Source organism: Ictalurus punctatus, chromosome 6, assembly GCF_001660625.3.
Source record: "Ictalurus punctatus breed USDA103 chromosome 6, Coco_2.0, whole genome shotgun sequence".
Lineage (NCBI taxonomy): Eukaryota > Metazoa > Chordata > Actinopteri > Siluriformes > Ictaluridae > Ictalurus > Ictalurus punctatus.
The window spans coordinates 22,981,797-23,006,420 of record NC_030421.2 but is presented as its reverse complement, the minus strand read 5'-3'; the positions used below and the strand labels follow the sequence as shown (position 1 = coordinate 23,006,420).

Sequence of the window (24,624 nt, the reverse complement as noted above, 5' to 3'; positions counted from 1 at the left end):
TGCATTAATTACTGCGATTGCGAAATCGATAAATCCCAGCGGGACTGCATTAATAAGCATTAATAGTCATTTTAGTGTTCAGGATATACATATGAGTCATTTCCTGTAATAATCTTAGTTTTCTTGGTGCTCTTACATGTCAGTGATTTCCCAAACGGCACACAGTCGATTAGTATTATGTCTGTGGTAAAGGCTGCTTAGACCCCATTTAGGAAAACAGAAATCAGCGTACAGTTTATGCAGACATCAGAACTGCAGAAAACGGGTACATTACACATATTTTAATAAACAAAGTAGACACTGTGACAGCAGAGTAATCTGAAGCGTAGTTCAGATGTTATATATGGGGGATATAATCCAAAGTGGGTGAACGGTTTGCGAGTATAGCGGATAAGCACATTTATGGTCGCTGTTGTTGTGACGTTAAGGCTGGCAGTGTAAGAGAATGAGAGACTGAGATCATCCGATAAGGAGGGGACTGCAACAACACGTCTAAAACCATGCTGGGAACCATCAGTAGGAAGTGGAAAAACTGACAGCTTTTCCATAACCAGCCCTGCAGATCGACAGCCTACTCCATATAAACACACAAAGCTCACTTACAGAGCACAGTGCTTTGCTTACTGTCACTACTGTCACTAGTCGCTTTAGCGAACCATATGCCGCTAAACTGGATTATGTGACTAATCTGTCTTATCTATATAAGATAATGGAGCATTAGCGTTTGTTAGTCACATGAGGAGAGAGACGCATTAGCAAAACAACACAATAAGGCTGTGTGTGTAAATGTATGTGCTTCACAGCTCTCAGGGAACGAGTTTTAAGACACCTGACATGGACAAGAACTTAACAAACAAATCCAATTCGAGTGTTAAATTATATAGTAATTACTCTTTTGAGAAGTGTTTGCAATAGTAGACTGAACTAAGTTGCCACCGAATATGAGCCAATCAAAGACAAGCTTTGTGAGAAGAAAGCACGTTCTTTCCATGTGGCATTCCTAATGAAATTAAAGGAGTGCACACACAGTGGAGAGAACCGGTTAGAAGTGATATTTGATCATTCAGCTTCTGATTGTGTGTGTTTGTGTGTTTGTGTGTGTATGTTTGTATGTTTGTGTTTGTGTGTGTATCTTTGTGTGTGTGTGTTTGTCGGTGTATGTTTGTGTGTGTGTGTCTTTTGTGTGTGTGTGTGTGTGTGTGTGTGTGTCATTGCCATTGCTTTTGAAGTGTAAATCTGAATCGTTCTGAGAATGATGAGAGGAAACACTTTTTGAAAAATTTAGATTCTGTAAAAGGAAAGATTTCGTCACATCTTTCCTGTCTGTTCATGAGCTCCTGTTTGAGACAGTATTCCATATTTTATCATCTGCAGATTTAGCACAAGGCTTTTTGAGATTTTGGAAAATACCTTTTTGCAGCTGTCATTGGTTTGTCCCTTATGTCTCTCTGCTTGTCTTTTTTGCATAGATGGGTGCGAGAGTTTCTAAATGAGGAAAATAAGGGCCTGGACGTGTTGGTGGAGTATCTCTCATTTGCACAGTATGCTGTCACGTAAGTCACCCGTCCTTATACACAACGCACAATGAGCACAATAGATTCCTTTCTCCTTAACCGCAGATGTATTCACACTCACATTGCCACATATGCTGTGGTACACTGACTCATCTCTCTCTCTTTCTCTCTCTCTCTCTCTGACTGGACCGAGAATTAGTGTGTATAATGTACACTGTCCATTCAGTCCATTCATAGAGACAAACACAGTCACAAGGTTGTACTCTAGAGCCTATAGCAGTTTCCAACCCAGTGAGTGACAGTGGGGGAAATAAGTACTGAATGCGTCAACATTTTTTTTCAGTAAATATATTTCCAATCAGGTTATTCACATAAAATTTTCACCAGACATCAGTATTAACTCAAGAAATCTATAAGTATAAAGAACTCACAACATTAAAGTCCATAAATAAAGTTATGTGTAATAAACTCGAATGACACAGGAAAAAAGTATTGAACACACTAAGAAAAAGCAGTTCTCCAAGGCAAGGTAAGGCAAATTAATATCAGCTGGGTTAGTAAATTGATGGTTTATAAAAAGGCTTTTCATTACCAAGGTGTCACACAAGAAGCATCTCATGATGGGTAAAAGCAAAGAGCTCTCCCAAGACCTTCACAAACTTATTGCTGAAAAACATGTTGATGGAATCAGATACAGGCATTTTTCTAAACTTCTGAATCCTCCAGTAAGCACCATTGAGGCCATTATCCGCAAGTGGAAGCAACATCACTCCGTCATCAACCAGCCACGCACAGGAGCTCCTCTCAAGATTTCTGACCAGGGAGTCAGAAGAATAGTCAGGAGAGTAGCCCAAGACCCAAGAACCACTCGGAAAGAGCTCCAGAAACACTTGGAGGCAGCAGGTACCATCGTCACAGAGAAAACAATAGGCAGTGCACTCCACTGCTCACGCTCACCCGGCGAGACTTCATTTCTAAAGAAAAGGCATGTCGAAGCTCGTTTAAAGTTTGCTAGAACTCATTTGGACAAGCCTATGAAATACTGGGAGAGTTGTAAAACTGAACTTTTTGGCTGTCATGCTACACACCATGTTTGGAGAAGAAATGACACTGCACATCACCCTAAAAAACACAATACCAACAGTGAAGTTTGGAGGTGGAAGCATCATGGTGTGGGGCTGTTTTTCATCACATGGTACTGACAGACTTCATATAATTGAAGGAATGATGAATGGACCCTTTACCGGGAAATTCTTGAGAAGAGTCTGCTGCCATCCACCAGGATGATGAAGATGAGACGTGGGTGGACCTTCCAGCAGGACAACGATCCAAAGCATACAGCAAAGGATATACTCAATTGGTTTCAGAGAAAAAAAATCAAGGTGTTAGAATGGCCCAGCCAATCACCTGACTTGAATCCAATTGAACAAGATTTAAAGTCAATAGGTTTAGAACAATGGGCCAAAATCACACCTGAATACTGCGGCTGATTAATTTCTTCATACAGGAAGCGTCTTGAAGCTGTCATTACAAACAAAGGGTTCTCCACTCAGTATCAAGTAAATTTCAGCTAGCGTGTTCAATTCTTTTTTCTGTGTCATTCCTCTTTATTACACATAACTTTATTTATGGACTTTAATGTTTGGATTTCTTTATATGTGTGGATTTCTTGAGTTAATACCAAAGTCTGAAAATTTCATCTGAATAACCTCATTGTATATAAATTAACAATACTTATTTCCCCCACTGTATGCTTTATGGACGTGTGTGTTCATACTTTATGTTAATATATAATTAATTATGCATCGCGTTTTTTATTGAATGTAAAGAAAAACAAAGCACATATTCCAAAATGAGTAATTAATTTTAGCAGTTAATAGGAGTAAATAGATGTAACTATAAAAAAAAAATCCTGTGTGGAGTTGAACTGAAGATGCGAGATTGTACGTGCATGTCAGTTAGTGCAGGAAATGTGCATGCACTCTGAATGCGGTATGTCGATGTGTGCAGATTTGATGGTGACAGTTTTGAGAACGGTACAGACAACACGATGGACAAGTCTAAGTCTTGGAGTCGCTCTATCGAAGATCTCCATGGGGGGAGCAGTCTACCCTCTCCAATTCCAGGAAGCATCAGCAGAGCTGGGAGACACTCTACATTAAGGTAGCATCTTCTGTTCCATGTAATGAATGAATGAAATTTGCCTGCATGTATAACAGCAATCCGATCACATTGGCTGCAGTTACTTGCAGTGGTGTGTATCAGACTTTAGTGAGGGTGCATGGACTTCATGACCTGACAGTAGTTCCTGCTGCAATTCAATTCACAACTTTGTGGTAAAGTCTGGATAACGTTACAAGAGATGTTTTTTTTTTTGTATCATTAACTTGAAGAGAGATAAAAGAGAAGCTGATGAGGGAACCACTGTTAATAGCTGCTGTAATAGGAACAAACTTGTTTCGTGGTTGTTTCACAACATTAAGCATAACCGTAAATGGTTAAAAGGTGTCAGATGTTGTTCAATATTTGTAATTGTTGGCAAATTGCTGTCATATAAGAGGAATAAAAAACCCTTAGGGACATGATTCTGTCGGAAAACAATCAGCTTCAGCCATCCCAGTTTTATGTTTTATTCCTAACATAATACAGAAATCAGTTCCCCAGATGTGGCCATTGTCAAAAACAGCTAAATCCTCATCTCAGTGAAAATTCTGAATATTTTATTTATTTATTTATTTATTTATTTATTTATTCGTTTATTTTTTTAAAAAGACCTACATCAAAATGAATTTTAGCTGTTTCTCCTTGCTGTATGCTTTCCTGCCTGTTCATTTGATGGGCGGCTGAAATGCTTCTACCGTTGTTCTCCTGTTCACCTAACCCTTTTCAAAGTTTGTTTTGACTCTCAGAAGCAGTTTTGCTGAAGCATAAACCTGCCAAAACCCACAAAACGGATTTTGATCTGCCTGACCTGTAGTGTGTCATAATGAGAGAATGTAAGGTAAATTTCTAGCCGTCATAGCACAAACGTGTCAAAACTGGTCTACACAGCATGAGGTATAAACTCAGACTATGAATAATAGCCTTACAGAAATCAAAGAGGACATTATCAGACTTCCATTCCTATGATTAACGAATTACTCACAATTACACAACACCCTGTTCTCTCCGGAAGTATACACATGTGTGGGGGTGTAGCTTCTGTTTTGAACAGAAGGAGCAAACATAACAAACGTACTTCATCCTCGCAGGTATGTATTTAACATAAACATGAGGATGACAGTGTTGTGAATGTTTGCGGTAAAAGGGAGAAGCGAAAACGCTTGGGTACTCTTGGCGCAGAGTTCTACTTAACGTTCCAATTTTGTTATTGAGGACCCCTACACACAAAAACATGGTGAGTTGGGTTCCCTCCTTTTGGATGGTTGATTCCAGATTAAACAGATTAGGGTTTGAGACATGTTTGTTTTTTTTGTAATTAACACTTTTATTAATTCACAAGTTAACACAAAGAGACAAACAACATATATAATGAATCAAACATTATATTATATATATATATTAACATAAATCCCCACTATAACCCCTCCCCCTACCAACCTCCCACCCCACCCTGGTCCCCCCACGAACTCCCCTGTGGTCAATAGAATATAAACTCACATATCCAAATAAATAAATAAATATAAAATAATAATAAAAATAATAATAAAAAATACACACAATTTAAAAAAAAAGGGAAAATACAATAATCAAGTATAATCATAGACTAAACTCTAAATTATACTGTCCACCACCCGTCCTCGAGAGTCCCCAAAAAAAAACGCCAAATAACTGCTCCATTTCTTCCTGAAGGAATTCCCAACTCCCATCCTTCTGCTCGACCCCACCTCAAAGGCAACCACCCTCCCCATCTCCACACACCACTCGAGACATGTTTGTTAACACAGAGCTTAATCTTCCATTTTCCATATAATACAGAGAATGTCTCAGTGCTTTCATCAACAACAAAGCACACTGCATATTATTCGAGGCTGATTTATTTATTTGGCTAACTTCAATTTGGCTAATGCCAGTGATAAATAATAAGTAGCCAAGAATATGGCAATGCAAATGGGGTTTTCTGTAATAGGATGTGGGCGGGTTTTCAAACTGCATATTCATGTGTACACGTGTAATTTATTATTCTACAAATGATTAGTAAAGATTTTAAAGAGCAGGTCCGGGGATACATAAATAATTAAGGGAAAAACATTTAATGATGAATGGCATGATAATGTTTTACGTGAAGAATGAGGAACAATCAGGCTCATGTGTATGTGCAAGCCTGTGGTTTACAAGACATTTCGGAAACATGTCTCTGTCTGTTCCAAAAAGACACCAGTGCAGGTGGGTGTGGGTGCTCGCCTTATGACAAGACAGAAATAACCTATTAGTGTGTGTGTGTGTCTGTCAGGATTGGAATATCTGACAGTTTTGATCTTGCTGGAACATTTGGCTGGTCCCCATGAGGAAAACTGCTTTATACAGAAACTGCAGGTTTTATTTTATGAAACTACAAGAGCCATTTTGTTTATTGGGGTTAGGTTTAGGTGCATTAATAATCTGCATTAATAATTATGTCAATGTCCTAGCAATAATAGAAAGATAAACGTACATACTGAACAGTTAATATGCATTAAGTCTGAATGGATGTGCATGAAGGTTCTATCAGTGTGTGTGTGTGTGTGTGTGTGTGTGTGGTTTTTTTTTGCATATATTTATTTTTGTTTAACTTTTGTTTGTGTGCCCCTGTATTGCACATAAAATCCTTGAGCTCATTCTGCCTTTACAAAGCACCACAGACCTCTGCTATGCATGCCAATGATGCTGCCATTGTACACAGTGCAAGTGATATGTGTGTGAAGCAGCTCGAGTTAAGACAATACCCTCTACACAGCAGAGGCTCCACTGTTTGCAGGCTACTGTGTTTAATGTCCTCGGCGTAATTTAAGTTATGGTCGGTGTGCTAGCAGTCTCCAGAGCATAATAAACATTATATTTTACTTTAGAGTCCACCGCTGTCACCGTGACAACATTTGTCAGTCTGCTACCATTCAGCGCTTCAGTGTTGCATTGCGATATTGCATTTGGTTTTCTCTGAGCCTGTCTCTTCTCGACATTTTAACAGTTTTGTTCTAGAATGTGTGTTTGTTTTTTTTGTTTTTTTTCCAAACTGCATCTGATTGTTAGTAGGGAAGCGATTTATCCCTTCATTGTTTTGTGAAACTTTTTTCCTCCACTCTTAACTCTCTTCTCAGATGTAATACGTTGCCCAGCAGAAGAACATTAAAGAATTCGAGATTGCTGTGTAAGAAAGACGACGTTCACGTCTGCATTATGTGCCTACGAGCGATTATGAACTACCAGGTGAACACCACTCAGAATACATATAATTTGCTGACATACGCTTTGTTTTCTCTTGTTTACACTTTGACAGGTCATTTTTCAGTTTGGGTGTTTAAATAAATTTCAGGCATCCTTCTGTGCTCATTAATGTATCGCTCACTTTTTTGTTGTTGTTTTTTTTTTTTTGTTAGTATGGCTTCAACATGGTTATGTCCCACCTTCATGCTGTGAATGAAATTGCACTAAGTCTGAACAACAAGAACCCCAGGTAACGCATTGTAAATGGTGTGTGTGGTTGTGTGTGCCCCCGCTGGAGGGAGAAAGGGAGAAAGTGTTTTAGAGAGGGAGATTGAAAACACCTGCTTTGTAATGGAGTTTTCCCAGCATGTGCCGCACTCTCATTCAGGCAGGTTGCGAGTCCTCGGGCAGGGTCATAAATATCGGCAGCTGCAACAGGACAAGCTCCTAATCTGTGTATGTGGGTGTGCCCAGTTTTGCATGTGCATAGCTTCCTAACTTATTCTGTGTCTGTGTCACTTCACATTGATACCACAGTAGTAGTCATGCCAGTTTAAAACCTCTGCTGTGTTTGCTGTTTAATGTGATGTGATTTCAAACCTAAACCTGAAACATAAAATATAGCACTAATATACTCTCTCTATCTCTCTCTCGCTCTCTCTGTGTGTGTTTTGCAGGACCAAAGCGCTAGTACTGGAGCTGCTGGCTGCTGTGTGTCTAGTCAGAGGGGGGCATGAGATCATTCTCGCTGCTTTTGATAACTTTAAAGAGGTACAGAGCTGGACTGTTCCCATATCACCATTGTTTTCAACACTGCACTGTAGAAAGTCCTGTCCTCCTGTGCAATATTTCTATTTAGAATTGTTTTTCTCTCTCTCTTCATTTCATTTCACTCCATATATATTCACCAATATCACATATTTCATCATGGCATTCCTTTGCATTTTCTAGCTCCACCCTGACCTTTGCCTTGCCCCTTTTACTTAAAAAGCGATTCATGATGCATAAGTACTTGTGTTAAGAGGGTGGAGTCAGATGTGGGGATGGACATTTTGTGACATCTGTGACAGCAGACTTTACTGCGGTCACGAATTCAAGGTGGAGCGCGATGCAAGTCTTTATTGAACCTACTAAAGTTTAATAAAGAACAAAACACAAAAAGACTCTATGACCATGAGGCAAAAACCAGAGACTTAAACACAGCAACAAAGGTAAAGAAAGAACAAACATAAGACAAAGAGTGCAGTGCAAACTGAGGCTATATACACATAAGTGCTCATTAACAAGAATATGATTCAGGTGCAGGTGGTCATGTCACTGTGATGCAGTGAGGTGCAGTGGCTGCTGGGAACTGTAGTTCAGAGTTCCTTTCTCTGCTTTACATGACAACTGCAGTAATGAATTTTATTTATGAATTTCACAAAGACCATCTTTAATAAATCACATACAATGATTTATTGGATAGTTAGCTTTTATACGGCTCTCTGTTTTCAAGCACTCACATTCTGTTTTCTTCCTTCTGTTCCCCTGTATCTGTGTAATACAGTAACCTTATCCAAGGTCACTGGTCAGTCTTCTTGTTTATTGTAGAGTATGCATGTGTTTGTCTTTTTTTCAAGCGTGTCTCGCACAAATTCATGCATATTAACTAACGAAAATGGAACTGTGTGCTTTATTTTAAAGGTTTGTTCAGAAAATCAACGCTTTGAGAAGCTGATGGAGCACTTCAGGAATGAGGACAATAACATTGACTTCATGGTATTTATCCAAACCCATATCAGACAACTACCAGTGGATTCTTTTAAACCCTTAATTACTAGTTTGTAATAGTAGATTGTTACTGAACAGTAAATTCACTTGTAAATTTCTGCTACAATGTGCTGCTTAAATAAACCATCAATTACAGTTCATCTCGTTTGTCATAAGTTAGTCTCAGCTGGCCTGTGTGTATTTAGTTCTTGTGTGTTGTTAAAGTCACAACTCACTGTCATGTAGTCATTTATGTATGAGAAACGCCCTCTAAAAACAAGAAGCAGTCCCTTTGCACCTGCCTTCAAGTTTTTAAATTAGTCTGTTTTGTTGCAGTGTTAAAACAATGAAAGCTTTAGTTCTGTTTTAGTCATTTGATTATTAGTTTTAGTCTAGTCTTTATTTATGAGAAACGACAGCAGTTTTCGTCAGCTCTCCTACCTAGTCAGCTACATTAGTCTGTGAAACCTGATCGTCCCCTGTCAGATTTCCCCAGTATGTTCTGTATACACTATATGGCCAATAGTATGTGGACACCTACCTGACCCATTACAAAACCATGGGCATTAATATGGAGTTGGTCTGCCCTTTGTCCTCTCTTCTGGGAAGGCTTTCCACTAGATTCAACCACAAGAGCATTGTTGAAGTCAGGCGCTGACGTCAGATGAGGAGGTTTGGGGCGCAGTCCGTGTTATAGTTCACGTGTCCAAAAAGGTGTTCAGTGGGGTTGATGTGCAGGCCATTCAAGTTCTTCCACTCCAACCTTGGCAAACCATGTCTTCCTCGCTTTGTGCACTGGGGCATTGTCTTGCTGAAGCAGGTTTTGTCTAGGGCCCTTAGTTCCAGTGAACGGACACTGTAATGTTAAAGCAAACAAAGACGATCTAGACAGTGGTGACCGTGTGGGGAAGGCCCACATATCAGTGTGATGGTCAGTAGTCCACATCCTTTTGGTCATGTAGTGTATGTTTCCAAATATACATTGATTTTCCCATGTATTCATTCCTTCTTAAATGGAAGGTGAGAACACTGTCCAAATCCATATTGCTATCGGTGGCTTCCTAAATCCTTGATTTTCCTGCGATGTGATAAATTTGAGTCATTTCAGAATTTGATCACATTGCTACATACATACAGCATACAGCAGTTCCTTTATAGGGTAATGGAGATATTTAATAACGTTACTCTAGTGGGCATATGATTTACCCTACCTGCTAAAAGGGAAATAATTTCAGTGACTTTGGTAGGGCATCATCACATACACTAGTTCTAGCTAGCTGGTGTTGTATAGTAGTATTGTAGCTTAACAGGTAATCACCTTTGTCAGGTCAACAGGTTACTGATATTTTTGTCTTGTCATTACATTTCATTTGGGATCTTGAGTACAAGGGTTATTTTGTTTATGTAATAGTTGCCATGTAAAAAGAGGGGGGAAATGTATCTTAGTTTTAAACTGACATTGTTTTGCTGACTCTTGAATTTGATTTGCATGCTTTACTATCCTGGGTATAGTAACTAGGCACTCTGTATTTGGTCACCATTTATTATTTGATTGTTTTTTTCTTTACAATTTTACCTAATAATATTCAACTTTCCACTGCTTTCCAGGTGGCGTGTATGCAGTTCATAAACATTGTGGTCCACTCAGTAGAAGATATGAATTTCAGAGTGCACCTACAGTATGACTTCACTAAACTATGTTTGGATGAGTACCTGGATGTGAGTATGCATTAGTACAGTGATATAAACTCCAGGTTTATTTGGCCGTTTTGTCTGAAAGGAAAAAATCCAACCCGTTAAAGCATTTCTCACTCGCGATTTTCATAGATACACTCATCCCCTGGTTGCTTTCTCTCTGTTTCCTTGTGCTCTGAGTAGAAGTTGAAGCACACCGAGAGCGATAAATTGCAAGTGCAGATCCAGGCCTACCTGGATAACGTGTTCGATGTGGGAGCTCTGTTGGAGGATGCCGAGACGAAGAATGCGGCGCTGGAACGAGTGGAGGAGCTGGAGGAGAGCATGTCTCATGTGAGTGCCGTGTTTAGACACCCTTTTAGTTTCCTTTCCCCGAGACCATGAGAACAAAAATAAGCAAATTTCCTTACGTGTAAATGTCTTTGACTCATCTGTCTGTTTAAAACCTCTACCTCTGGAAAGAGTTTAACATCTAGAAGATTCTGTGTATCCTATGTGTTTAGTTTTTTCTGCTCCCAACAGACATAACTGATCATATTGAGAGTTGGATGATGATGATAATTTTTTTGCAACTTCACAACTCTGTATATTTGCTTTCTACATATTCTATTCTATTATTGTTTTATTCACTTCATCTTCTCTACAGTCTATTAAATGTATTATGTCTACTGTATTTTATTATTTTATTATATTTTATTTTTATTATATGTGTTTGTATAGTTTGTTGTTTGGTCTGTTCGTTGTTGCGCCATAGGACGAGTAACTAAGAAAAAAACTTTTCACTACATTACATCACGTATTTAATATGTATGTGACAAATAAAGAACCTTGAACCTTGATAGTTAGCTTATAAGCTGAACAAAGAGTGTTAGGAATAGGGAAAACTTGAAAACATGCAGGCCTGTGGGGCTCTTGGCCTGAAGTTAAAAGTCCCCTTATGATTCTGGGAACAAACCTGAGGGTTGTTTTTTTTCCCCCTCCAACCAAGCAATGGACTTTGTTAAACAAATCAGATCAATTAAGACTGTTCCTCAATTCATCTAATCAGATGACAAAGAAATTACATGAATAGTGCCCCAGCTACTGAAGATTAGCATCTCAAAGCTTTGAAGTCAAGCCATTTCAGGGTAGGCATCAAGTATCTTTTGAACACTTCAGTTTGATTAGTTGCCCTCTTCCTGGTTAACATTTCACAGAAATTACTGTGCTGAAATGTGGTTTGTTGGAATTGTACCTCTAACCTTTTGATCTCAGGCCAGTAGATGCTCATATGTCTATAACCATGATTGGATTAGCAGTTCCCAAAAATCGTATTAATATGGGCTGTTTGCTGTGTATCTCTGCTATTGATGAACAAATTTACCACAAGAATATTAGTAAATATATTACTTTGAATGTTGCAGACAGTTTTCTATTTTAAATGCAAATGGTCAGTTATTAGTTTAAGATTATTATTATTATTATTATTATTAAATTATCTTGATCCTCTCTTAATTTACACAAGCCATGTTAGTCAAAAAGCAAAAAATATTAGTTTTTGTTTGTGAACATGTCCCTAATCTCCCAATGTAGATGACAGAGAAGTTACAGGACACAGAAAATGAAGCCATGGCAAAGATTGTAGAACTGGAGAAGCAGCTAATGCATAAGAACAAGGAACTGGACTCTATACGGGTGAGAGTTTCCCTGCCTCTTTATCCCTGTTTTTAGATTTGCTACAGGCCAAATTTAGCTTTAACGTTTAGCTTGACATATAAATATAACAAAACAATTTGAGAACATTGGTATGAATTCTTTGCTTTTATTTATTTGCAAATGGGTACAGGAAGTCTACAAGGATGCTAGCTCACAGGTGCACACGCTGAGGAGGATGGTGAAGGAGAAGGATGAGGCTATCCAGAGGCAGTGTAATCTGGAGAAAAAGATCCATGAACTGGAAAAGCAAGGAACCATCAAGATCCAGAAGAAAGGAGACGGGGATATTGCCATCCTGGCCTCTGCTCCATCCACTAACGGCCTGCTGGCGGGCACGGAGGGTCTACCCGGGGGTTCCATGATGGGTCCTCTGGGACCAGGTAGCGGTGTAGAACTGGGAATGTCCATGCCACCACCTCCACCCCCACCTATGCCTGCGTCACGTGAGTGATTTAGATGTACTTCTGTGGTCAGTCAGAGAGTTGGATCATGTACTAGTGCATCAATACTCCGTTATCCTGACCTGTACACTGATGTCTGAACTGTAGTAAACTTCATTTAAAATATGCAATGTTTGTTTGTGCTACTACAGCATTTTACAAGCTTTTAAATGGAAATGATAAGAGTCATGGCTGCCTTCAGCTCCAGCAGTTCTCTTTTGTGGCACACAGCAAGTGAAATAGAAAGCAAAAGATTTTATATTTGGTCTTGCTAATTGAGTCTCCATGGGAGAAATAACTTTTGGCAGGCTATCATAGCATGTGTCTGTCTCTCTCTCTCTCTCTCTCTCTCTCCTTCCCTCCATCTTTCTCTCTTTGTTGCTCTTTGTGGTGCTTTTTTTCTTTTTGCCATTTTATGTAATTCTCTTGTGTTTTCTCAGCTTTTTTGTTGCTCCATGTTCATGTACTTTCTGATCTCTTTGTTTATTTTCATTCATTGGCTCTTTTCTCCTCTGCGTTTTACAGTTTCAATACCAAACGGTCCATCAGCTACTCTTGAGCCACCCCCTCCTCCTCCTCCTCCTCCTCCTCCACCACCTCCCCCTCTTCCGGGCTCTGACATCTCCGGGGAGGAATCTTCCCCTATGCCCCCACCTCCACCACCTATGGCACCACCTCTGCCAGGCTGTGGATCCCCCACTGTAATCTTCAATTCAGGTCTCTCAGGTAAGACTCGCCATGCAGGCGTCATGTCACATCATCCCCTTTCATCTCATCAAGCATCTCAGAAGGCAGCGGCACAGAATTAACAGGAGTTGAAACTCAGTGTACATTCTAACCAGTATTTTTAATGGTGTATTTTAATTAACATTTTGAAAATGTAGATGTGTATCCTGCAGAGACTGCAATTTTAAGAATTGTACTGGTAATTAAAGGAGATGGCTTTGTGGATATCCAGTAATAAAGCTGTAACTGACTATAGCAGCAAGAGCCACAGTGCCTAGAATAAACCCTCTTGTTAACAATAACAAAAAAAAAAACACACAGGGGGGTGAAAAACACAACTACAAAACAGTACAATGACAAACTCGCTTATATTAAACATAGAACCAAATCTTCTGCCATCGTCTTGTCAGTCAGCTCGCCTCACTCTCCTCCGTTACATGATAAATGAAATCTGACTCCTGCTGAACTGTGCTGCAACTCGGCTCATGCTGAATTGAGCAGACGCGTTCAGTTTTTAATTGTAGTGTCTGTTATCTAACTGAACTAAATGATTTTTATTACTATAAAAAGGCAAAACTACAGTGGGGGCAGTGCCGCAATGGGCAAGTAAGGTAATCGGTGTGTGGCCTCAACACCAGGAACACAGACTATCGCAGTAAGCCTAGTCTGTAAATTGGGCCTTACTACTCTTCTCAGCAGCACATGATAATGATCACTAAGGCTGTGGGTATTTACTCACTGTTGCTTAGCACTATTTAACTTCCCAGCCAGGCCGTTTGGTCAGACGCAGCTGACTCACACGTAGTCAAATGTTTCCTGTATGAGGGGAATATTCCTAATCTAGACCAAACAGAGATTATAAGTATCAATGATTAGGTGTGAATTCTCTGACTATTATGTACCTGTGATCTCTTTTGAAAGAATTAAATTAACAATGAAAGGAATTTCTGAAAGCAAATCATCACTTGTGATGCAATGATAAACACTAAGGTTGGGAATCACTGTCACGGAGAAGCACATGCCAATTTAATGGTGTCATTCTTAAATGCTGAGCTCTGACAGCATAGGGTGACAAGTTGAAAATCAGCTGCGATGAGACCATGCCACTGTTTACGGAGCAAAAATAACATTTAATGATTATAGTCAAATGGGGACAGCTGATCATATCTTGAAGGCTATTTTTCTGTCGTTCTTACCAATCTCTTGCTTTTTGTTTCTCTTCTATCTTTGTGCCAACATAGAGGGACCCATCAAGCTGTTCTGTAGGTTTTCTGTGTTGTGCTTGTGCTCTTACAGTGTTTCATCTTTATAGGTAGAATTTATTGAGATGGCATTTTTAGTCCCAAAAGGCATAACAATCAACAGAATTCCCATCAGTTTCTGGTGCTCCAAGGCAGCTTATGTATCACTTGAAGCCAGGCATAAAATTACATGCTCTAATGCAAAATTTTTCCTTCAGTCCATTCACTGTTCAGTCCAAAAAAGGACCATTTTCTAGACCTCACTTTGCACAGTTCAGCAAATGACAGTATGTGGATGCCAAAGTATGAAACCACATGTTCCATGAGACCCAAGGCCTTTATTCCTATACTTGTTCATTGCAGTCGAATTCCATGACACTACTCGGAAATTGTGGGATCCACAGGCAGACTAACCATGATTCCAGTTCTATAGTATTATCTCAGTCTCTCCATTACATTGTCAGATTTTGATGGAGATTTTTTTCTTACAGCCCCAGCTAGACACAGTAAAAATTTAGTAGTCATTATTTGTAAACTTTAGAGGCTAAAAATGCCACTTTGTGTGTTCTTTTAAAGTGTGTGTTGTATGCTACATGTTAAAATACATTGGCATGTCACTGTAAGTGAATTGTTGTGCAAATGTAAGATTGCAGCCTGCTACACAGACACAGCGTGGCCACTGCATCACACAACTGATAACCTGCAGATAATGTACAGGATGCGGGCTGGATTTCTTATTCTACTCCATCCATCCATATCACCATGGTGGCACTTCTCCCCCTATTGACCCTGATACTACATACACAGACGGGTGACGCACATGGAAGGAAACGGCTTGCAATGTCAGCAAGAACAGGCCCATTAACAACTGGAGAGAGGGAGTTGTGTAGTAAGGTTGCATATGAAGAAACATTTCTATCCTGATAGGAGTGATCTCTTTTAGGATGCTAATACGTTCATCCACAGGGCATCATCCACTCATCAAACCATCCACTGGATGGTTTGATGAGTGTGAAAATGAAGCAAATCCCAGTCAATAGATCTCTGTGTGCAGATTTTGGACTGGCTGACGTTTTAGTCAGAGCTCTCCACCACCTTTATCTGGAAGAATGGAGTTCATCTCCCCAGTACTGCAGTTCCAGAGATGTGTAGAGTCGATTCCAGCAGCTGGTGGTTCATGATGACCCAACACCTTCCTTAGACATTGTTGTTTTGTCCTTTACGTTGTCACCCATCTGTATATGCCAGGGGTGTCCAATCTTATCCGGAAAGGGCCGGTGTTGGTGCAGGTTTTCATTCCAACCTATCTGGAGCCACACCTGATTCCACCTGTTTAATCAGTTGAGCTTGGCTTTCAATAGACTCAGGTGTGGCTTCTGTTCGGTTGGAATGAAAACCTGCACCCACACCGGCCCTTCCCGGATAAGATTGGACACCCCTGGTATATGCACTGTGTAAGGTGGATACGCTTACATCATGCCCTATAGTCTGTACTCTAGTGCACAGCTGCAGTATTGCTGAGTTCTCCCCACAATAAGGCTACTCAGTCCAACAATAGAATCTTTACCATGGGTTAGTGGCAAGAAAGTGAGTCACTCTTATTCACTCACTGTCACCTCACTATGACTGAGTCTGTTTCTCCATACGGCTCCTGTTTCTCATTGTTGCCATGGAACTTCAGTGTCAATACGCAGGATTTACCCTTTTCTTTTATTCCCCACAGTTCCCCTGCTCCACAATGTGTCTGTCACCACATTATTTATGTAGTGTTTGCTCTGAAATGTGAAATGGCGAATGTATGCTGAATAAGATACCTGCGCTTTTTGTGGTTTGCAGCTGTGAAGATTAAGAAGCCGATCAAAACGAAATTCCGAATGCCGGTGTTTAACTGGGTGGCACTGAAGCCCAACCAAATCAATGGCACTGTGTTCAATGAGATCGATGATGAGAGGATACTGGAGGTAAAAGTTCTCACACTCCACTAAATTTGAATTCCACAATTTGGATGTGTTCTGTGCACACTCAAGTGACAACCGTGTAGAAATGATGTGCACTGACGTATAAGAATATACTACTGAGTTTATTTATTGCATTTGACACCAGAATGACACCAAACTCTTCCCACTTTCTATCTGAAGATTTGAAGAAACTGTAATGCCCCATTTCTCTTGATTCCTTTAGGATCTGAATGTAGACGAGTTTGAGGAGATATTTAAGACAAGAGCTCAGGGCCCTGCTATTGATGTCACTTCTAGCAAGCAGAAGACCATCCAGAAGCTTCCTAATAAAATTTCACTACTGGATTCAAACAGGGCCAAAAATCTGGCCATCACACTCCGAAAAGTGGGCAAGACTCCGGAGGAAATCTGCAAAGCAATTCAGATGTAAGTTCAATTAAGCTGAAGATAACTTGTGGAAACAATCATACTTTTCCCTAGGACTTTCACAGAAGATTTTCAATTCAGTACATTTTACTCACACTGTTCAGATCTAGAGCCTGCATGCTCATTACTGCTGCCTTCTGTGTGACAAGATTAACCACCACAGTCCTCTGAAAACAGCGTGAAGGTCATTTTCCTGAGAGCGTTATTATTCTCCCTGTCTGTGGAAAAGCTGCAGACACACTTCGATTTAATGGAGGAACCTGGTAAAACACGCGTTCAGCCGTTTCATTGTTCTCTCCTCGCCTCTCTCAGGTTTGACCTGCGGATGTTGCCGGTGGACTTTGTGGAGTGTCTGCTGCGCTTTATCCCCACAGAGTCCGAGGTCAAAATGTTACGGCAGTATGAGAAAGAGAGAAAGCCACTGGAAAACCTCACAGATGAGGACCGCTTCATGATGCAGTTCAGCAAAATCGAGCGCCTCGTGCAGAAGTTGACTATTATGGCATTTGTGGGGAACTTTGGTGAGAGTGTGCAAATGCTCACTCCTGTAAGTATTAAACATTTGTCACCAATTACATTTATATAAATACTTGCTGTTATATCTGTATTTACTGTATTGCCTCATTATGTTTTTACTCAGTCACTAGCATCCATGTATTTACATATTTTTCTTATTGTTTTCTATAGCTTACTGTATAATTTCCCAATAATCTAGACTTCTGTAAGAGAGGGTTTCTCATACCTTTTTCACTTCAGTCTCTTTTGGCTGTGCGTGCTTATGAAACCCAGACAAAGTGTCTGTTTGAAGTTTTCTCTATTCTTTGGTTGTTTTTTTTTACTCATCAGCAACTGCACGCAATTATCGCAGCATCTGTGTCCATCAAGTCTTCACAGAAACTCAAGAAAATCCTGGAGGTTAGTGTACTATTTTCGCAGAGATGGCTTTTATTTCTCTGGTTGTAGGTTCTCACTGAAACGTTCCTGTTTTTCTCCCCTTGCAGATTATATTGGCTCTTGGGAACTACATGAACAGCAGTAAAAGAGGGGCAGTGTATGGATTTAAACTTCAGAGTTTAGACTTGGTAAGACGCACTTGTTTTCCGTATCCACTTACTGTCTCAGTAAGTATTCAAGCATGTTCAATACATTAACCTGGTTTTGTGTTCTCAGTTAATAGATACCAAATCAACAGACAGGAAGCTTACACTGTTGCACTACATTGCAAATGTAGTGAAGGAGAAGTACCAGCAGGTGGCACTGTTCTATAACGAGCTCCATTATGTGGAAAAAGCGGCGGCAGGTACAATATGTAGAAAACAAAATGAAATACATTTAATGAGACATCTCATTTAGCTTTTTTCTAAGTTGTGAGAGTATACCGTGGAAGATTTGTATTTTCCCTTTTTTTTCTAAGTTTGTCTGTTTTTTCTGTGTCGTAGTCTCTTTAGAGAATGTGTTGCTGGATGTGAAGGAGCTCCAGAGAGGAATGGATCTAACTAGGAGAGAGTATAGCATGCATGGGCACAACACGCTGTTCAAAGACTTCATACATCTCAATGAGAGCAAGCTCAAGAAATTACAGGATGATGCCAAGATTGCACAGGTACAGATCATCCATCCATAGGTCTTGTTTTTGTTATGTAATTATAGCCAGTCAGACTCGTTGCCAGTCGTGTTGTATATTCTGTTCAGTGAGACTATTGTTCCCTTTCAGGATGCTTTTGATGAGGTAGTCAAGTTTTTTGGGGAGAATTCCAAAACCATGCCTCCGTCAGTGTTCTTCCCCGTGTTCGTGCGCTTTGTGAAGACATACAGGGTAAAATCAGCAGTCCGACACCTTCTAAATATCCAACACAGAAACCAAATACAGTATGTAACACAGAAATCATGTACATCTTTATTTCAGCAAGCAGAGGAGGAAAATGAGCAGAGGAAAAGGCAGGAGCAGATACTGATGGAAAAGCTGCTAGAGCAAGAAGCCATGGAGCAGGAAAATCAGAAGGTAAAACATGCTGTGTGTGTATTTACATACGCTATGTTTGTATTCTCCTGACCAAGAATCGAGAGACATATATCCACCCATCCATCCATTTTCTATACCGCTCATCCTACTGGGTCACAGGGGACCTGGAGCCTATCCCAGGGAGCATGGAGTACAAGGCGGGGTGCGAATCCATCGCAGGGCACAATCATACATTCACACACCCATTCATACACTACAGACACATTGGACATGCCAATCAGCCTACCATCCATGTCTCTGGACTGGGGGAGGAAACCGCAGTACCCGGAGGAAACCGAGAACATGCAAACTCCACACACACACAGGAATCGAACGGGAATCGTACCCCCAACCTCCAACCCTAACAGTATAATATGTATGTACGAGTTCTGCTCAGTAATTACTGTTACACTGAGAAACTGTTTTGGCTTGTGTGTGTGTTCAGTCTCCCTCTCATAAGAATAAACGACAGCAGCAGGAGCTGATAGCTGAGTTGAGGAAGAAGCAAGTGAAGGACAGTCGGCATGTTTACGAGGGAAAAGATGGGACCATTGAGGACATTATCACTGGTAACACGCACACAGCTTTCTTTACACACACATTCACAGGATGAACATCGGTACTCCTCTGTGCACAGACACGCCTTCACACATACACACACACACACACACACACACACACACACACACACTACTTATTTTCTTGCCCTAGCTGGGATTGGCTGCAGTGCTCTAGATAAATGTGCATGCAGAAGTTTCGCTTTTTAATAGTGTCCGAATTTAACATGGCAACCTTAAATCACTAACAGTCAATAACTGAGCTAAAGCTCTTGGCTTGATACTGTTAAATGACATCCTGATAAATAGTCCAATACAAGAGAGATAAAACATGATTTATGTGTAAAAATAATAATAATAATAATAATTTTTAAAAAATAAATAAATAAAAATAAAAAGAATCCGATCTGTAGTAGGTCACTTTAGGTAGCTGCCCCTTCATTGATCTCTTTCACTGAGAAACATTCCTTAATTGCAAAGCAGGGCTTGACCTGACAAGCTTGAGTGTGTAATGAATAGATGTGGAATGTTGGCTGCAGTAGGCTCTCATGCTGCCCTGTTACATCTCTTTCATCTTATTTTTATTTTAGGATCAGCTGACAGTAGAACATGTTATTAACCCATTAGACTGTGTTAATGGTGCCGTGCTGCTAAAGATGCAGTAGCTGTGCTAACATCCTAGCTGCTGTGCTGGCTGGTTAACTGTTTATGTTGTGTGTTTGTGTCCTTGTGTGTGTGTGTGTGCGCGCGCGTGTGTGTGTGTGGCTGTTTTGTCCGAATGCAGTGCTGAAGACTGTCCCCTTTACGGCGCGCACGGCCAAACGGGGCTCGCGCTTCTTCAATGAGGAACTCCATTGTTAAAGTTTACACTCTCTCTCTTAAAGGTTGCTAGAAATAGCATGCTTTCTCTTTCTCTTTTCAATCCATCCTTTCATACCTCACCTTTTACTTTACTGTGTGGGAGTACAGGTTATTTGTCCTCCATTTGGGTTCACTCACTCACTCACTCACTCCTTTGGATGTGGTCCAAGTACATGTGTGTGCGTGTGTGGGTGTGTTATGTCTTCTGGGTGTGTCCATAATCACCATGTCTACCATTTTCTTCACTCCAAAACCCTGCATGAAGAGAGGTGGTTGGGGGGTGAGAGTGATCTCATCACAGCTTCCTCTGCATGGAGTGTATCATCACAAATCCGTACTCATCAGTGTAGCATAACCATCAACACCAATGAGAGCAAGGCGAATGTCACGATGAGCCAACAATGCCAGAGAACTAGACATTGTTTGTAATATTGAGGAGATTGAAATGTCAGTTTCAGCCAAATCATTTGCACTGATTACACTATGAATAAGGTTAAATGTGTGCCAGATTGGGTGTGTTGAATCACTGTGATTAAAGCACCCTCTGCTGTCAGTTTTAAATAAGTCATTAAAAAATGTATATATGCATCTCCAGGCATTTTGGCTAATTCTGTGGCCTTATGACTTGCTTGAGTGTTTCATCAGTCCATCATAATGTGTGTATGATATAATTGTTGTTGTTTTTGCATTGTTTGCATGATATTGACTCACACCATCCCATTTCATTCAGTGGCTTCGCTGTTCCCTTCCAGGGGTACTTCACCTTCTAGCTGAGCTTGGATATACAGGAAGTGCTTGTGTAATTTCCTGTTCCAGCTAGCTGCTTTAGTGTCATGTTAATCACCTATTGCATGAAACATACTTTGCATCAGTTTTCTAAAATGCTGGATGGTTTGCTTTTATTTGAATGCCTTTATTTGGCTGCAAGCATGCGCATTTTATTCATCTTTAAATACAGATATGCACCTCAAGTAATCCTTCTATGCATTACAGTTTCTTTCTCTTTATCAGAGGGTTTTTCATGCATATTTTGGTATTCGCTCAATGGCGTGATGCTGGAGGTCAACGTGCAAAGCAGCTTGAGTGTTGACAGTTAAAGTACTTCTGCTCATTCATGCTCCATGTCGGTTTGCGCTCTTCATATAGCCATTAGAGTGCTTCTTCACACAGCTAAAGACTTGTCTTGCAAATTTACCCTCTGATCTCTTACCCCTGGGCAGCTTGGCTTGGCGTGCTTGGCGACCTCTCTGTCCGGTCACCTCTACTTTATTTTAACCTCAGTTTTTGTCTCCTCTCCTCTCAGCCTTAAAGAAGAATAATATTACTAAATTTCCAAATGTGCACTCGAGGGTAAGGAACTCGTCCAGTAGCACCCCAGTGGTGATGGATGGTACTCAAACCTGGCAAGCATCCCTTTCTATTTATCCCTTTATTTTACCTAACCTTTCTCCCTCATCTCTCCCTGTACATCATTCTTAAAACATGTCAGGGCTAATCAAGATTAACTTTTAGGACTGCAAATAGTTGGTCCAGTGAACAGCCCTGCTAGACTTTTCATCTGATGTGTGAAGTTCTAAATGAGTAGAGTCTACAGTAATGTCACCTTGAGTAGTCTGTTTAACAAGCATTTCCCCAAAGGGATGAACTTCTAAGGGTGTGATCAGCAATGCAGTTATTAACGAGAAAGGTATTTTAGTGTGAAGACACCCAGTTCTAAATTTATATTGATTTGAAAAAATATAATAATAATAATAATTGAAGTAATTTTCTGTTAAGCTCAAGCTGCTTTGTCTGATTGCCAGCACACCCAGCCTTTGTAAGAATATTCTGACATGATTACTGACAGGTCTTTTCCTCCATCAGATCTAAGAAACCAGCCTTACAGGCGCGCTGACGCAGTGAGGAGGAGTGTCCGGAGACGTTTTGATGATCAGAGCTTACGGCCAATCAACAACGCTGAGCTGGTGATGTAACAAAGGCAGAGTGGATGTGATTGGTTGAGATGGGAGTGAATGAGAGGTTGTCAGCCTCTCTCTGTGTGAAAAGGCCTGATGAAGGATTGAAAGCGTGAGGAAGTTCGTCTTAAAGGCCAAAAGCTCAAGTTTCTTTTGACCAAGTGCCTGAATTTAACATTTGTGTGATGGTCTTTTTACTTTTATTATGTATTGTTTTATTGCAAGCAATAGGAGCTTCTGCTCGTTCACCACAGTGTCTCTAGTAAAACTGCACATGAATATTATTTCCATACAGATGGAAATACACTAGTATGGAAATCCGTAGTGAACTCGTACATTCCAGTGGTAATTACTATATTGCTTTTACTGCACAATGTTGTTCAAAAACACTTTTTCCTCTGTGGACAAGGGCTAGGTGTATTCTTAAAGATTACAGGCTTGTTGAGTGTATTGCAAATCAGGAAGCAATGGAAAGGCTATGTAGCATTTATGAACGACAACATTGTGTAAAGTAGGTGGTTCCAAGTTAATGTGAAATGTATATAACGTAAGTATAGTCACTCAGCAGTGTTAGCAGACCAAAATCCTCTCAGCTCAGTTACATGAAAACATTCAAATATTTTAGTGTTGTGCCATGAAACGAACCGTCTCCAAGATATATAACAGTAACGTGACTAATAAGGTCGTGCCCGATGCCACTCGACTTTTAGGGAGTGGCCTACCTTCAGTGGGATGATACAAAATCTGTAGCAGACTGACTGGATCCAATATTTACGACTGTTTTAGTACAATTACAGTACAAGCCAAAGAAGAAGAAGAAAAAAGAACACCACCTCAGACACCTGATTCAGCTTTAGTGAACATTCATTAAAAAGTACTGATCAATAATGCAGTGGCACTTGCGCTGGGTCTCCACTAACACATTTGAAGTAGATTATTCAACCACTGAAGCCAGACGTTCTCAATGTGGCTTATGCAGACCACTTCTTTTTCTCAGCTTCCAGCTCTATGTAAGAAAAAGCCTTTTTAATTGTACAGATATTTTGCTACAAAATGGTTGCATTAAGAAAAATATATAATATAAAAAAAAAATTCTTAACCTTCATTAGCATAAGGTTAATATTGTACATATTGATTTCATCATCTTGTTACTCCATTCGTGTGTTATTTTAACTTATAGGTTGTTTTTTTTGTTTTTTTCATTTTGTATATTTAATTAAACATGAATTTGTTGTATCTTTTATTAAGTACCTAGCAGAGGGCTCCGATTTTACGCTTGCCTGGCAGTATTAAGGCAATAGAATAACTGGCATTGTCTGACGCCATATAACTCCTCACTACGTCTAAGTAATACTGACACGCCTCTCTGTATACTGCGATCTCATGTCCTTTACGCATTCCATTTCTTCTATAGACCTGGATCAAACTGGCATGTCTTCTTGTCCTCTAATCAAAAATGTATCTTTTGGCATTGTGGTGTTCTAGCGGAATATGATTTTAATAACACATTGTGTTAGAGCTACAGTTTTTCCATGCCAATGATTGAATAAACTATTTACATAACTATAACTCTGCGTTACAGCTCACTGGTTTGGAACAGATGGATAAGAGACTGTTGTAAAGGCTGAAGAGCCAAGGTTCCTAGTTTTTCACTTTACGTAAAGGGGGTGTGGCTTGTGACATATCTGACCCCGCCCCTTTTGTAGCAAAATTAAAAGGGATCAAATCATATCAGCTATAAACATGCAGGAGACACGATGTGGGTTAGCTGTAGCATTTTGAGCATCATATTGAGTTTTGTCCTAAGCTTTAAAAAAAACATATAAAATAAGCTATCTAGCTATTTTTACAAAAAAAAGTGGCTTTACTATTGTGACTGGATATGCAAAACTTCCAATAGACCAGTGACATGTATGACATGTATCTGATGGAAACTTACACTTACATTATTTACATTTATTCATTTAACAAAGTCCAAAGCGACTTACAATTGATAAAATTCTAGCAAAGCGATATATCAAGCAGAGAACAATACAAGTAGTGCTACCATACAAGATCTTTAATTAGATTAAAAAATGTTATAATAAACTTAAACTTAAAATTCTTTATTAGCTACAGACAATACATGAAACACTGAACGAAAGCAAAGGTACAACCACCAGCCTTACTTCCTGAACATGAGACGAGATCTATGGCTGCTGAGTGGAGTCTGTTTGTTTTTTTTCTTTACACTTGAGAAAGCAAGTTTCGAGATTTTCTACACAACATGCAGCGGTTAATTCAGAGTACAATGTATTTTAGCATTTCTCTCTGACAATCTATTATTTGAAGCCCAGAGCCACTACTGTCCCATCATATCAAGAGTATACATACTGCTTACATACATGCATACAATACTAAAG

The 24,624-nt window shown here is 39.9% G+C and overlaps 1 protein-coding gene across 4 annotated transcripts in view; it reads left to right on the top strand.

Moving 5' to 3' along the window:
* Positions 1-23,791, top strand: part of fmnl2a (formin-like 2a) — a 56,927-nt gene extending 33,136 nt beyond the window's left edge. The window contains exons 5-27 of one of the 4 annotated variants that reach the window (XM_017470002.3): positions 1,470-1,553; positions 3,525-3,677; positions 6,812-6,920; positions 7,091-7,167; positions 7,595-7,688; positions 8,601-8,675; positions 10,275-10,385; positions 10,545-10,694; positions 11,934-12,035; positions 12,187-12,499; positions 13,022-13,222; positions 16,300-16,424; positions 16,645-16,847; positions 17,160-17,394; positions 17,694-17,762; positions 17,849-17,929; positions 18,018-18,147; positions 18,287-18,450; positions 18,562-18,663; positions 18,754-18,849; positions 19,295-19,418; positions 21,571-21,670; positions 22,131-22,269. In XM_017470002.3, coding sequence (XP_017325491.1) covers positions 1,470-1,553; positions 3,525-3,677; positions 6,812-6,920; positions 7,091-7,167; positions 7,595-7,688; positions 8,601-8,675; positions 10,275-10,385; positions 10,545-10,694; positions 11,934-12,035; positions 12,187-12,499; positions 13,022-13,222; positions 16,300-16,424; positions 16,645-16,847; positions 17,160-17,394; positions 17,694-17,762; positions 17,849-17,929; positions 18,018-18,147; positions 18,287-18,450; positions 18,562-18,663; positions 18,754-18,849; positions 19,295-19,418; positions 21,571-21,670; position 22,131 — 2,899 coding nt within the window. In that variant the 3' untranslated portion in view covers positions 22,132-22,269. Of the gene's footprint in view, positions 1-1,469; positions 1,554-3,524; positions 3,678-6,811; positions 6,921-7,090; positions 7,168-7,594; positions 7,689-8,600; positions 8,676-10,274; positions 10,386-10,544; positions 10,695-11,933; positions 12,036-12,186; positions 12,500-13,021; positions 13,223-16,299; positions 16,425-16,644; positions 16,848-17,159; positions 17,395-17,693; positions 17,763-17,848; positions 17,930-18,017; positions 18,148-18,286; positions 18,451-18,561; positions 18,664-18,753; positions 18,850-19,294; positions 19,419-20,190; positions 20,291-21,570; positions 21,671-22,130 lie in introns of those variants that run through there. The other 3 variants (XM_017470004.3, XM_017470005.3, XM_017470001.3) reach the window with 3 other exon arrangements.
* Positions 23,792-24,624: the final 833 nt, after the last annotated feature.